General features: G+C 39.2%; 1 protein-coding gene across 10 annotated transcripts in view; it reads left to right on the plus strand.

Moving 5' to 3' along the window:
- Nucleotides 1-12895, plus strand: part of CIT (citron rho-interacting serine/threonine kinase) — a 98601-nt gene that overhangs the window by 36992 nt on the left and 48714 nt on the right. For all 10 annotated transcript variants that reach the window (XM_032782078.2, XM_032782079.2, XM_032782080.2 and 7 more), the window contains 6 exons: nucleotides 3265-3435; nucleotides 3708-3761; nucleotides 4287-4340; nucleotides 5831-5971; nucleotides 6356-6481; nucleotides 10965-11060. In XM_032782078.2, coding sequence (XP_032637969.1) covers nucleotides 3265-3435; nucleotides 3708-3761; nucleotides 4287-4340; nucleotides 5831-5971; nucleotides 6356-6481; nucleotides 10965-11060 — 642 coding nt within the window. The remainder of the gene's footprint in view (nucleotides 1-3264; nucleotides 3436-3707; nucleotides 3762-4286; nucleotides 4341-5830; nucleotides 5972-6355; nucleotides 6482-10964; nucleotides 11061-12895) is intronic.

A 12895-nucleotide genomic window follows, 5' to 3' on the forward strand; every position in this document is an offset into this window, starting at 1 on the left:
GTCTCCAGCCTTTCTATATTATTTTGCAGTCCATCAAGCTGATCAAATGAAATCTTTGCCTAAAAACCAAATTAGGAGAAAGTTGCAATATTTTGTGAAACTGATATGTTGGAAAAATCCATTTTAAGCAATCAAGTTATACAAGTTAACAAGGGTTAATATTGCTTTCACCTAAAGCTCATGAATCCTCACGTGGGAATCCTGAATTGAGGGAGAACCACATTAACCCATATCTTGTTTTAATTTGCCCATTTTCAGTGTCTACTCAGCTTTGAATGTGTCTGTTTTTCAAAATACTCCTATGTCACTGAAGTGTTTTTTCCAACTTAGCGTTTTTGCAGAGAAGATGTTTGTTCAGATAATTTTTTCCTTCAGAAAAGTGGTAGAAAAATCATTATTCTGTGAACTTTGTTTTACTGGGGGTGGAGAGAGAGCTTAAATGAAAAATACAGCAAATAATGTTGGGTAATTTTAAGATTAAAAATAGTCTACCACACAGAACCCATTACATTCTATAGTGTAATGGAAACACATTAAATTGAGAAAAAGAAATTGAAATTTCTCTGGAGTTCAAACAATAGTTGGCAATCATCTACTGCTTTTCATCTTCAAAGCACTTTACAAATATTAACTGACTAATGTCTTTGTGTGTAAGAAGACTCGTAGGCACAGAACCCTTGGTAATAGTTCTTGTCTGGAGACTTACCTTATACAAAATTTAATGAAGTGCAGATAAAACCCTCAGGATGTGGCAGAACCATATATACAGCTGAAGTATTCATTTTGCTGGTTGTTTTGGAAAATAACAGTGTTCTAAGGCTAGCTACTTTGAGTGCTGTTGCTGCTTTAGTAGAGTTGTTTTAAATATTTGTTATATGTAGGATGTTTTTGGATGATGATTAGGTTGCAAAAATGTACAGACTTATTTGTCAGAGAGGAAAAATAAAAATGTTGTTAAAACTTGCATCCCAACATGATTTGAACTCGATATCTTTTAACATACATTTTGGCTAAGATTCATGAGAATGTTAAGGTGCTCTTTAGGTCACCAGAGGAAATTGTGTCTAAGAACCTACTACAGGGTTCCTCTGAGTTATTGTAAGCTTAGGTGCTAGAATTCTGCATAAACATACAGTGTAGAATCTGTTCACTCATACTAGCTGGTCAGTCTTGGCAAATAAGAGAGCTTGGAGCATTTCTTTCAGGAAAAGGAAATTAGGGTTTGAGACAGAGGATGGAGATCCTGCAGGGAAAACCCTAAGAAAAGCCATGTTTGGGGAGAATCCTGCTGAGGTGGTGGTACTTAAGTTACCAACAATGGCAAATCCCACAAGGAGAATAAAGTTCAAGTATTTGATATTTCAGGGTAATGCCATAAATTCAGCATCAATTTGGGTACAGTGTTTAAAGAGAGCATTATTATTTCTGACTTGGCTTCTAGACATTACTTGACTTAGTATATTTTTATATGAAATTTTTTAATCTCTGGTTAGTTTTCACTTCAGCTTTTCTGAGTTCAGTTGCCCAATGTTGGATGCCTTAGGTTAAGATGTGGAAGTGGAAGTGTTGTGTGTTTGAGTTGTGTGACATTTTCTTCTGATCTTAGTATATGATGTGCTTAAAGACACAAGCCTGGATAGTATCAAGAAGCAAAAAAACCTGAAATTTTATTTAACTACAAATTCATTAACTTTCTCAATGGCATGTGAGGCCTTGCTTATAATTCCTTTGTCAAGTGATTGTTGCTCTAGAAATTGAGCATTCTTGGAAATGCTGATCCAACTTGTGATCTCTGAGCAGAACAAAGTTCTTCCAAACATTCTGCATCTTTCTTTGCACAAATCCATTGATGTGAAAGGATATTTTGAGCTAATGCGTATTTGCATCACCTACGGTATAAAAGCTCCATCCCCATCCAGGGAGAAAATACTTGGACTGCAATAGTTGGACTTGGTGGGAGGATGGACCAGCTAGGTCCCTTGTTGGTATTATGAACCAGAGAGTCACTCTAAGGCAAAAGGCTGCTAGTGGCAATCTCCAGCCATATGTGGCAGGAAATGTAGAGAGCAGAGAATTAACTGATAAATATGATTTTGAACACAGGAGAAAGTAAAAGTAGTGGGTGAATGGGCAAGGTTTGGTAGGGAGAAATGAATAATAGTGTGTGTGTATATGGACTCTAAGAAAATAACATGAAAGCAAGATCTGTTATGTCCTTTCTCCCATTCCTTTGTCTGTGTTGTGTACTTGCTTAGCATACTCCTGGTGCACATGCTCCCCACCCACCAGATAGATATAAAATCAAGCTCTTTAGGAAAGGGACAATATTTGTTTTCTTGTAATCACTTGTATATTTAAAGGATTATACAAATGCTTATTGTGTAATAACAATCAACACTTAGATTCCTCTACTGAAGATTTCATTGGTCACCCCAGGATCTATCTACACCACTTCTCACCTTGGATGCTTGCCCTTATTGGAACAATTAGTCCAAATGTTCTTTCTGTTCTTTGATTTTTAGGCATTGCACTTTTCCAGAATTTTTATTGCAAATCCTTTATTGTAGTTTAGTGGAGGAGTGCACTACAAAGAATAGTAGCCTTTGAGGAGGAAAATGTGGCTCCTAGAGGGTTATCCTCCTAAGGTAGCATTTGATATTAGACTACTGCTACTCCCATGAAGAATGATAGAGGACTTTTACTTTAGGTTTAATATTTTTCTTTCCTGAGCTATCAAAAGAAACCAATAAACTGATGGTTGGAGGCCACAACACTTTTTTTTTTTTTTTTTTCTCCTTTTCATCCACCCTGACCACCCGTGTTTGTAGTAAATCTCATGTTATCAGTCAGAATAACTTTGAGAGAATATATGTGGGTGTTTGACAGAGGCACAAAACTCAGAAGCATATGTCTATATAGACCACTAACCTTCAGGGAGAGAAATAACATGTAAGTACTTTACTATTTGTTTAAAAAACCATGGATGTGTTTCTGCAGTGGAATCCCCTCAGAATAGATTTTTTTGGTTACATTTTGTGTCTTCTCTGAGGTAATGGCTTGGAAATGACATATGAAAAACACAAGCTAGAAAGGAATGGATATTGTATTCTCCCTGGCTCTCACCCTTTTATTTCATGTTTTTGTCTTCTCTTTACATACTTTGTCTGCTTTCTGCCTAGTCCATATAGGTACTATCGTATTGTTTGCCACTCTCTGTCTTTCCTCTGTGCTTTCTAAAATGTAATGTCCCTTTTCCTCCCACAGGAGTATCAAGCCCAGGTGGAAGAGATGAGGTTGATGATGAATCAGTTAGAAGAGGATCTTATTTCAGCTCGTAGACGTAGTGATCTCTATGAATCGGAGTTGAGAGAGTCACGATTGGCAGCTGAAGAATTCAAACGTAAAGCTACTGAATGTCACAACAAACTACAGAAGGTAGTGAGGGCTCCCTGGGAAAGGTGTTTTTACACTCCTAGTTTCTAGTGTGTGTTGGCTGGGATTTATAAATGAGTTGCATTCAAGTCCTTGGAAACTTGGTACAGGATGTATGGTTGGAACCATTTTGTATTACCAGTATGGTTGGAACAATTTCATTTATTCTCTGTAAAGCTGTTTACATTTAAACTGCTGAGGTTATGATTCTGGGTGAAGTCCAAGATCCTAAAACTTTTCTTCAGAGTTATACCTTGTATATTTTTAAATTACAGGCTAAAGACCATGGGAAAACTGAAGTAGGAGAGCTGTATTCTAAACTGGAGAAGGTATGCTTCCTTAGTGTCAGTAGAGTTTACTGCCCAAGCATATTATCACTATCAGAAACCCAGAACATCCATGGATAGTCAGTGGCATGAACAGACTTCCATCTTCTTTCTCTGTGGGACTGAGTGTTCTGTGTGATTTGATTTAAAGCTGGGCTTGGTCAGGCTGTTGTCAACTGAATTTATAGAGTAGGTATGCCAAGACAAAACTATTATGAACAATCTGTGCCGGAGGTGGGTTAAAAGAGAAACCCTGTATGTATCATTATGAAAGAAGAATGGCACATGTAAAATTATGATTATTCTGAAAACTAAATTTATTTAGTTCTGCATGCTGTTGCAAAACGATTGATTTATTTAGTGACAAATATTGCAAATCGTCTAGAGGAAATCAGGAGCAGGAATGCATTGGATCATCTGGCAGGTTGGAATTATAGGGAGAAACAAAGATCTTGTGATTTATTTATTTTAGTCTTGCTTCCCAAGTATGGTGGACATTCATTTTTTCTCCCTTGCATTTAACTGTAGATCAATACAGAGCAGCAGACCAAAATCCAGGAGCTGCAGGACAAGCTGGCAAAGGTAAAGTCAGGGGTGGGGTTAGTGATTTTTTCACAAGGCTTTCCAGCAAAACCCTAATGCAGGGGAGATGTGCACTGTTTCATAGTCAAGAATAGAATTAGTCACAGCAAGAGGGGATGTCAGAGGGAGAAAGTGGGGGTGGGAGCCGGTATCTGAAATCAGAATTCTCAATATGCTTTCTGCTCTTGAAATGTGTCAACAGTGTTTATTTTTACAAATGAAGCTGAGTCACAATAGGAATAGTGCGCAGAAATTCTAATTTAAAAGACCAGCATGGGCGTACAGCATCTAACACGCTATCCTAACCTTTTATTTCTGGAGACCTGGGCTCATGTCTTGCTAGTTCCGCAGTGAAATGTATTTTGGTCTTGACTTACTCTCCCAGAATACTTCAGTATTTATCATAAAATCACTTCTCAATTAGCAATCTCTAATCTGTTGATAGGTCAAACAGTAGAATGCAGGGGACTGGACTAGATGACCCATCGAGGTCCCTTCCAGTCCTATGAGTCTATGATAAGGGTTCATGACAGGATTAGGATACATTAGCATCTGGAGGAAACATACACAGTACCTACCTTGCTGTAATCAGTGCTATCAGTCTCACTTTAATGGGCACTGAAATTCCAGTGCACCCAAAAGGGCTGTATATGAGAAAACACTATACCAGCTAATACATTGCTAATGGTGGTTCTTTTTGGGGAGAGGAGAGAGCTAGCCACGTCATATCTGTCTGGGAGCATCTGAAACCCCTTCCCACAACTGATCTGCTGGCCTTTTTGGCTTTCCAGAAATGGGGCTTCTTTAAGGATAATAAATCTGTAGTGTGAACATTGAGGTCAAAACAGTATGAGGATGTCATTTTCATCTCAGTCCTTCCACAGCCCACCAGTTTTCACTATTACTATCTCATTCGTTTCAAGAAATGATGTGGCTCAATACAATGTTCTCTCAGCACTTGAGCAGAAATATATCTATGAATCTTGTCTCAAGGGATTAAGCTGAGTTTGTGGACTAGGCTTGAGCTCCAGTGCAAGTAGAGCAGTAGAAGCTACTGGTAGAACAAGACAGACCTGTAATTCTCCTTCCCTCGTGCTCTTTCCAACATTTGCAACAGCTGAAGTGAAGTTTGGAGCAGATGTTTGAACTTGGATTCACAGAGTTTAAGGGCAGAAGGAACTACCATATCATCTAGTCTGACTGCCATCACAGGCCACTAAACACCAATCAGCCGGCCTAACACCAGACGTCAACCAGAATCAGAACAAAGTATCACAGCCCTCAGGAGACTAAATGAAATATTCCTTCAAATGGTTGGATGTTGTGCTAATTCTAGGCTGCCAGACAGGGCTTTTATAAATGTTTTATTCAGAATGCTGAACATCTGAGGTTGCCATCATACTGTACATGCATCTGTTACTATGAAGACTTTGTGTGTGTGTGTGACTTTGTACTAACATTTACTGGTATTTTTTTTCCTCTTGGTTTAGGCTGTGAAAGCCAGCTCTGAGGCAACTGAACTTCTTCAGAATATCCGTCAGGCAAAGGAGAGAGCAGAGAAAGAGTTGGAGAAATTGCAGAATCGGGAAGACTCTAATGAAGGCATGAAAAAGAAACTGCTTGAAGCAGAGGTGAGGAGAGAATTTCTGGCTACACTGGACTAGTCAATAGGATGTAACTGGGCTTAGAAACCCCTACTTGTACAACACTAAATAGCCAGGATCCCTGTAACAGCTTGTCAGAGGAGAGAGATTAGAAAATAGCAGTTGATTATTCATTCTTTTATAAATGTATTTCTCTGAAGAATACTTACTGGGAGGCTTTTTGGTGGTGTTTTCCATCTGGATTCAACATGAACATGTGACTAGGTTAAGTCTTTGGGAGTGGGGACGATTTTGGATGTGGAAGAGAACCACATACTGGTGTCTTCAGCTGACTTTTCCTCGTGCCTGCTCACTGCTGTTTGATAATCAAAACTTGTTTAGCTTAAATGGCAGTTCATAATTGCTCTGCAGGAACGGCGCCATTCTCTGGAGAATCAAGTGAAGAGATTAGAGACTGTGGAACGCAGAGAAAACCGACTAAAGGAAGATATTCAAACTAAATCTCAGCAGATACAACAGATGGCAGACAAAATTTTGGTGAGCAGGGATGAAAATGAAATAAAGGGAAAGATTATGCCACAGTGGAGTGGGAAGAGAAGACCTAGAACTACATAAAGTCGAGTGGGGGTTGTTGAATAAGGGAATTGGATGTTGTATAAATTTTATGTTGGAAATAACTTTAGTGCACAAATTCTGCTGCCTGCAGTGTTAGTTATAAACTAACTCCTAGGTATCTATGATCTCTTACCAAATGACTTTTTAAAAATCCCTGTTGCCTTAATAGAAAATTTTCCAACTCAATTGTATTAACTCACTAGTATGCAATTCATTTCCTACTGTCTATTTCAAATGCATAACTTTCTTAGTGGTCAGTGCTGGGTTGTGTAACAGTGACATCTTTAGTATTTAACTTCGAAATCCCTTGCAATTTAATCTGACTTCTAATCTATCCGAAATGCTTACATTTTGCAGAAGAACAAAATTAATCATCAAAACTGTTTTTCTCTTAAAATATTTGTCAGAGATCCATTCTCACCCACATACTTTCCCCACTGTAGTTGGAAATTTCTTGTTTTTCTTGTTGTTAGATCTATTAAGTCTTTTTGGTTAATTTAGTCTAAAGGGAACCAAACAGAGGGTACTGCTGGTACTTATACCTCCCTGGGGGAAGAAGCCATTGTCTTGTGATGAGGCAGATGAATAAATGTGTGCTTCTCTGATGAGTTCTCTTCTACAAATACCCATTCAAACAGTGGGTTTCCTTCTGCAGCATAGGCTGTAGGATCTAGACCTGTCAGTCACAGGGAAGTGATTTACTGTGCCCTCCGGAGCACTCCCCACCCTCAATGAGACTGCTTCCAGAGACAAAATATATGTTACATATACCGTTCTTGGTAGTTGAGTTTATCAACTATCTATCTTTCATTAAATTACCTTTCTACAGTGCCTGAAGGAGACCCAAAAGATATATTGAAAATTAAAAATGATCCCCTACCAAAGGGAGGGTGTAATAGCAAACCTGACTCATTTTTTAAGAAGAGAGATCAGGATAGTACACATTTAGCTTCCCCTTAATAGCTAGGTTCATCATTCCAGCAGTAAGTTTATAACAGCAATGCTACTCTGAAGGAGGGCTGATTAAAAATGTGGTGCTGAAGGAAAAAGGTCACATATTTGGCATTGTTTGTTGCTTTTACTTGAATGGAGGTCAGATGAGACTGTAATCTAGAAAAGTGATAGATATAGATTCTCTGCCCCTCCCCCACTCTTTCTCTTGGGGTTACTACCAGGAAAACTAACATGTTAAACACCCTTGAACAGGTGGTCGTAGTCCTGACTGCAGGAGAACTGGAGACCTAGCCTGTGTGAAGGCCCAATGGGAATGTATAAATAGCCTTAACGGAAGTTGATATGATCTATAATTATTCTGAGAAATAGCTACATAAATGGATTTCAAGGTCAGAACCCTTGAGGCGCCATAAAGGTGGTAGAATAAGGCCCTTGGCATTGTTCTGTCTTTCAGCGTCAGGGCATAAGTGAAAGACAACTGCTTGCTGGGGTACAAAGCCAGCTTTGTATTCAGAGACCATGTAACACATCAAGACTTGTTGCATAAGTCTCTTGTGTGTATATGGGCATTTTTGTTTGAGTTTTATTATTCTCCATAAAAAATGAAAGGGAATGCAGAAATATAATTTCACTGTTCAATGGGCCTTGTTTTGGATCTGCAGTTTTCTTCATGTTTACATAGAATGTTGGACCATAATGCCCTTATATAACACATAAAGCTCAGTGGTTTGAGCATTGGCTTGCTAAACCCAGGGTTGTGAGTTCAATCCTTGAGGGGGCCATTTAGGGAACTAGGGTAAAAATCTGTCTGGGGATGGGTTCTGCTTTGAGCAGGGGGTTGGACTAGATGACCTCCTGAGGTTCCTTCCAATCCTGATATTCTGTGTTCAAAAGCAACTAAGACAAGCAGGTCTGGAGTTTCAGGGGTCTCTTCCTTAAGTCCCGCCAGTTCTGACTTAGAGAGTTATCCATCTTTGGAGGGCAAAATAGAAAATGAAGTTGGTTTTTGCTGATTGCAGTTAGAAGGTTTCTTTTTATGGTGTCTAGAGTTTTTGCTCTACAGTTTGGTGAGATCTGGACTTCTTTGAGGAAGCATTTTTTTTTTCTTTAATCATAAATGCCTTTTGTTTTTCCTGGTGACAAGACAACTGGCAGAAGACCTGAGTCTGAGGATAGGTCAGATGTGAACCGTTGTTCTGTTGGCATGTTCCTGTAGCGGAGAGGGACCTTTTCTGTGATTTTTTTGCTACATTGGCAGAGTATATGGGGTGGTGGGCTGAGTCAGATATATATACTTCTGTCTGAAGACTCCTTAATCCCATGAGGCAGCTGGTATTGGGCATTTTTTACAGGGACTCTGATGAACTGTTCTTTGGAGTGATGGGGAGAAGAGGATGGGTGGAGATGTGGGAACAGGTATGGCCTCTGTTTCTTCTAGTTTTGAGGGAAGAGAGAAGTGGAGCCAGGTGATGAGCCTTCAGAAGAAATGGATGATGGCTTTCTCTGAAGGAGTGAACTCTTCCGGTTGTACTTGATAAGCCCTGCTGGCCTGTCTGTAGATGAAGAGAGCCACAGGAAGAAAATGCCAAGTTCTGAATCATAAAAAATAAAGGGCAATTTATTCTTTGCTGCTTGGGAGTAGAGATGGTTGTTCTCAGTGGCGATGATGAATAAAAGACGGGTTGGGTGGGGGGAGCTGAATATGAACTGCTGGAGAAGATTATCTGAGATGAGAGACTACATTTCTATGCCCACACTGCAGAGCGCTGCTTCAGGAGCTGGCAGAGCTCCTACTCTAGCATCTGCACGTGCGTAGTGGTAACTCTGAAGCTGCTGCTGATCTGGTTCTGTGATTCACTATTTGGACCCATACTGTGTGGGCCTGTGTGAAAGCTTAATTGGCTTCTCGGTACTAGAAGACATTTTCCAACTGAAAGAAAACAATAATGCCCCTTCCAGGGTGCCAAATTTTGCAGGCTCCTTTTAGATGACTACTTTTTGGCAGACTTTCATTTTTGTAGCCTGTGTGGTAGAGGGTTGATGCTGTGACTGGGTCAAAGGAACCTTTGTGTGCTCCCAAGATGGTTTCCTGAGATAAGAGAAAGGAAGATCAGGGGATAGAAAATGCATGTGTGTCAACTAGAGAAATGTCAGGGAATGAATCCACTTTCCAGGGTTAGTCAGGTCTGGATCTGCCTCCTGTGCTGCAGAAACTGCTGGAATGGCAAACCTGGCCATGAAGGAGAATGTTCTCTGAAGTCTCAACTACTAAGAGCAAACCTCAAGAAAGGAGACTCTCTAAGCTCTACCTTAAAGACCAACTTCATGAACAAAAATGCCTCCCTCTACCAAACTGGCTTACCTGTGAGACACAGGGCCATTTAACTTATTCAAGGCTGTATTTTGTGTGACTTATGTTCCTTCACCCTTGTGAGCCACTGAGGATAAAAATATTTTTTTGCATCTAATATATAACTTATAAAACACTTTTCATCTTCAAAGCAATTTATAAATATCTATCCTGGCAACAACCATGTAGGGAGGACAGAAAGGATTATCCTCACTCTACAAGTGGAGAATCTGAAGCATAGAAATTAAGGCACCACTGCACTGAGAACTACACTGATGCAGAGGTTTACCTGCATGATCCTCAGTGCAGAATCAAGGTGTAAGTGGATGGATCACTTGATGATTACCTGTTTGTTCATTCTCTCTGGGGCACTGGCATTGGCCACTGTTGGAAGACAGGATATTGGGCTTAGATGGACCTTTGGTCTGACCCAGTGTGGCTGTTCTTATGTTCTAAATGATATGCCCAAGGCTAGAGAGAGAGAGAGGGAGGGACGTTATAAAAAATGAGACTAAACTCTCAGGAATTCCCTGTCCTCTATTCAAATCACTCTGCCACATGTCTTTCCCTTGTTAGATATCCATCCATATATTTGAAACCTTCACCAGCCAATCTGATGCAAAGGAATTTAAAGTTAACTTCAAGATGGTTCGGTTTTTTTTGTCTATGGTTTCAGAATCCCACACACATCTATGAACTGTTCATAACTGCTCATTATCACAAACCATTCTGGCTCCATTTTGGGGAATGCCTTAATATTTTTTGAAAGCAGATTGTAAGGGGCAGTACTGGCTCAGGAGGCAGCTCTTGGTGGAGGTGGAATCTACTTCTTTTTTAAACATCTCTTTACCCTTTTTATTATACTACCTAACACTATAATAGGATAACTGATATATCAGTCTGCCTGTAAGGTTTAATGCTGGTGATATGTACTTACATAATGATATCTCATGCAGCTGAGATCCAAGGCCTCATAGATTTATATTAGAAAGCCTTAAAACCAGAGGGAATGAGTGTTTTGTACATGTACTGTATATGTGTTTATAAATTCTGTGTATTATATTTCTATATATGTCTGACATAAATCTTTGCTGTGTTCAGGAGCTGGAGGAAAAGCATCGTGAGGCTCAACTGTCAGCACAGCATCTGGAATTGCAGCTGAAACAGAAAGAGCAGTTCTATGATGAAAAAATCAAAGTAAATATCCCTTTTCATTACCTTCATACTCTCTTTTATAGGTGCATTGGGCTCTGGATTATCCCCAAACAGCTGCTTTTGGACTCTGATCCCTTGTCCTCTGCTTCCTTCTTCACTTCTTCTGAGAGTTGAATGAAAACTAAATAATTCTGCCTTTCTAACCTGTGCCCATCATGCCCTCACCTTTTGTGTGAGGCTGCATTATCCATGTAGGCTTTGTGAGAGTTATGTGAATCTAACTGTTAACAGACCATTCCTTTAGAACAAGTAATTCAGTCTTTCAGAAAGGCTTTTAATTCTTCCTGATGATCTTGCTTTGATCTGAAGAGCGTTAACACTAGCTTTAAAGCTTTAAATTTAGTAAACACAAAAGCACTTTTGAAATTCCACCTCCTTGGAGCTGTAACATCTGCCAGTGAGTCCAAGGATCCACCCACTCTGAATTTTTTCTCTTCTCTAGTATATTTTAAGAATTGTAACAAACAGTTGAAAACATGATAGACACCACCTAAAATTAGGGAAACCATAGAGAGAGAGAGGATTATGTAGTCGACTTCAGAATTTATCTAAAAAACCTACAGTTTGTCGTTCAGCAAAAGTATTCTTTAAGGATCTCTTTGCCTTCCAAGTGTGATCTTTTCCCACTCTATCATTATGATTTATTACATTTATATACCACTATAAATTTACACACCATTTACAAATGTAAAGGTGTGTTCACTGGCCCAAAGAGCTTAGTCTGAATAAGATTAGACTTCAAACAACTGTCCAGGAGAGAGAGACTATGATGATGATGTTAAAAGAGAGGAGGAATTTCTTGAAAGAAAATACTGAGTAGTGGAGGGTGCATGGCAAATTGGAACAAGCACACTTTTCAAGGCAGGAAGCCAAGAGTTGGATGTTAGAAAGGAGACCAAAGAAGTGGTAAGGTGAAAGGATTGAAAAGAGTGTAAAGAATAGGAGGGAGCAGTAGAGGGAAATGAGAGTCAGGGTATGAATGGGGCAAGATTATGTGGGCTTTGGTCAATGAGATGAGATGACAGTGAAGGGATTTAGGAGGTGGGAAGCATGTATTTGGAGCAGAAATAATAGTAATGGGATGAAAAGCTATAATGAGAACCTGGATTTGGGAGAGGAAGAGCGAGAAAGGTTGACGATTATGAGCATGGGAGGCACTAAAGATAATGGAGTTAACAGTGGAGCTAGTGAATGGAGTAAGATTGGGAAGGAAGATGTAGGGAAGAGACTAGACGGAGAAACAAGTTCAGTTTTGGAGAGGGGGAGAGTGAGTTTGAAATGGTGGCTCTTCCAAGAAGAGATGTCTGAGAAACATTGGAGTTGTGACAGAACAGAAGAATTAGAACGGAATCAAAATGTCAGTTGTCTCTTTGGGTCCAACCATCACTACAACAGTAGTCCATCAAGTCCAGTCCTCCTAGTCCTTTCATGGCTAGGTTACTGATTTGAATTCAGATCTGTTGTCACTGAAACTTATAGTATTATGAAAGCTCTTATGTACCTCTTATGTATTTATTTTAGGGCTGCTAAGCGATTAAAAAAATTAAATGTGATTAAAAAAAAAATAATCACGATTAATCGCGCTGTTAAACAATAATAGAATATGATTTATTTAAATATTTTTGGATGTTTTATACATTTTCAAATATATTGATTTCAATTACAATACAAAATACAAAGTGTACAGTGCTCTCTTTATATTTTTGATTACAAATATTTGCACTGTAAAAAAACAGAAGAAATAGCATTTTTCAATTCATCTAATACAAGTTCTGTAGTGCAATCTCTATCATGAAAGTTGACATTACAAATGTGGA

This window comes from Chelonoidis abingdonii, chromosome 22 (assembly GCF_003597395.2).
Source record: "Chelonoidis abingdonii isolate Lonesome George chromosome 22, CheloAbing_2.0, whole genome shotgun sequence".
Taxonomy (NCBI): Eukaryota; Metazoa; Chordata; order Testudines; family Testudinidae; genus Chelonoidis; species Chelonoidis abingdonii.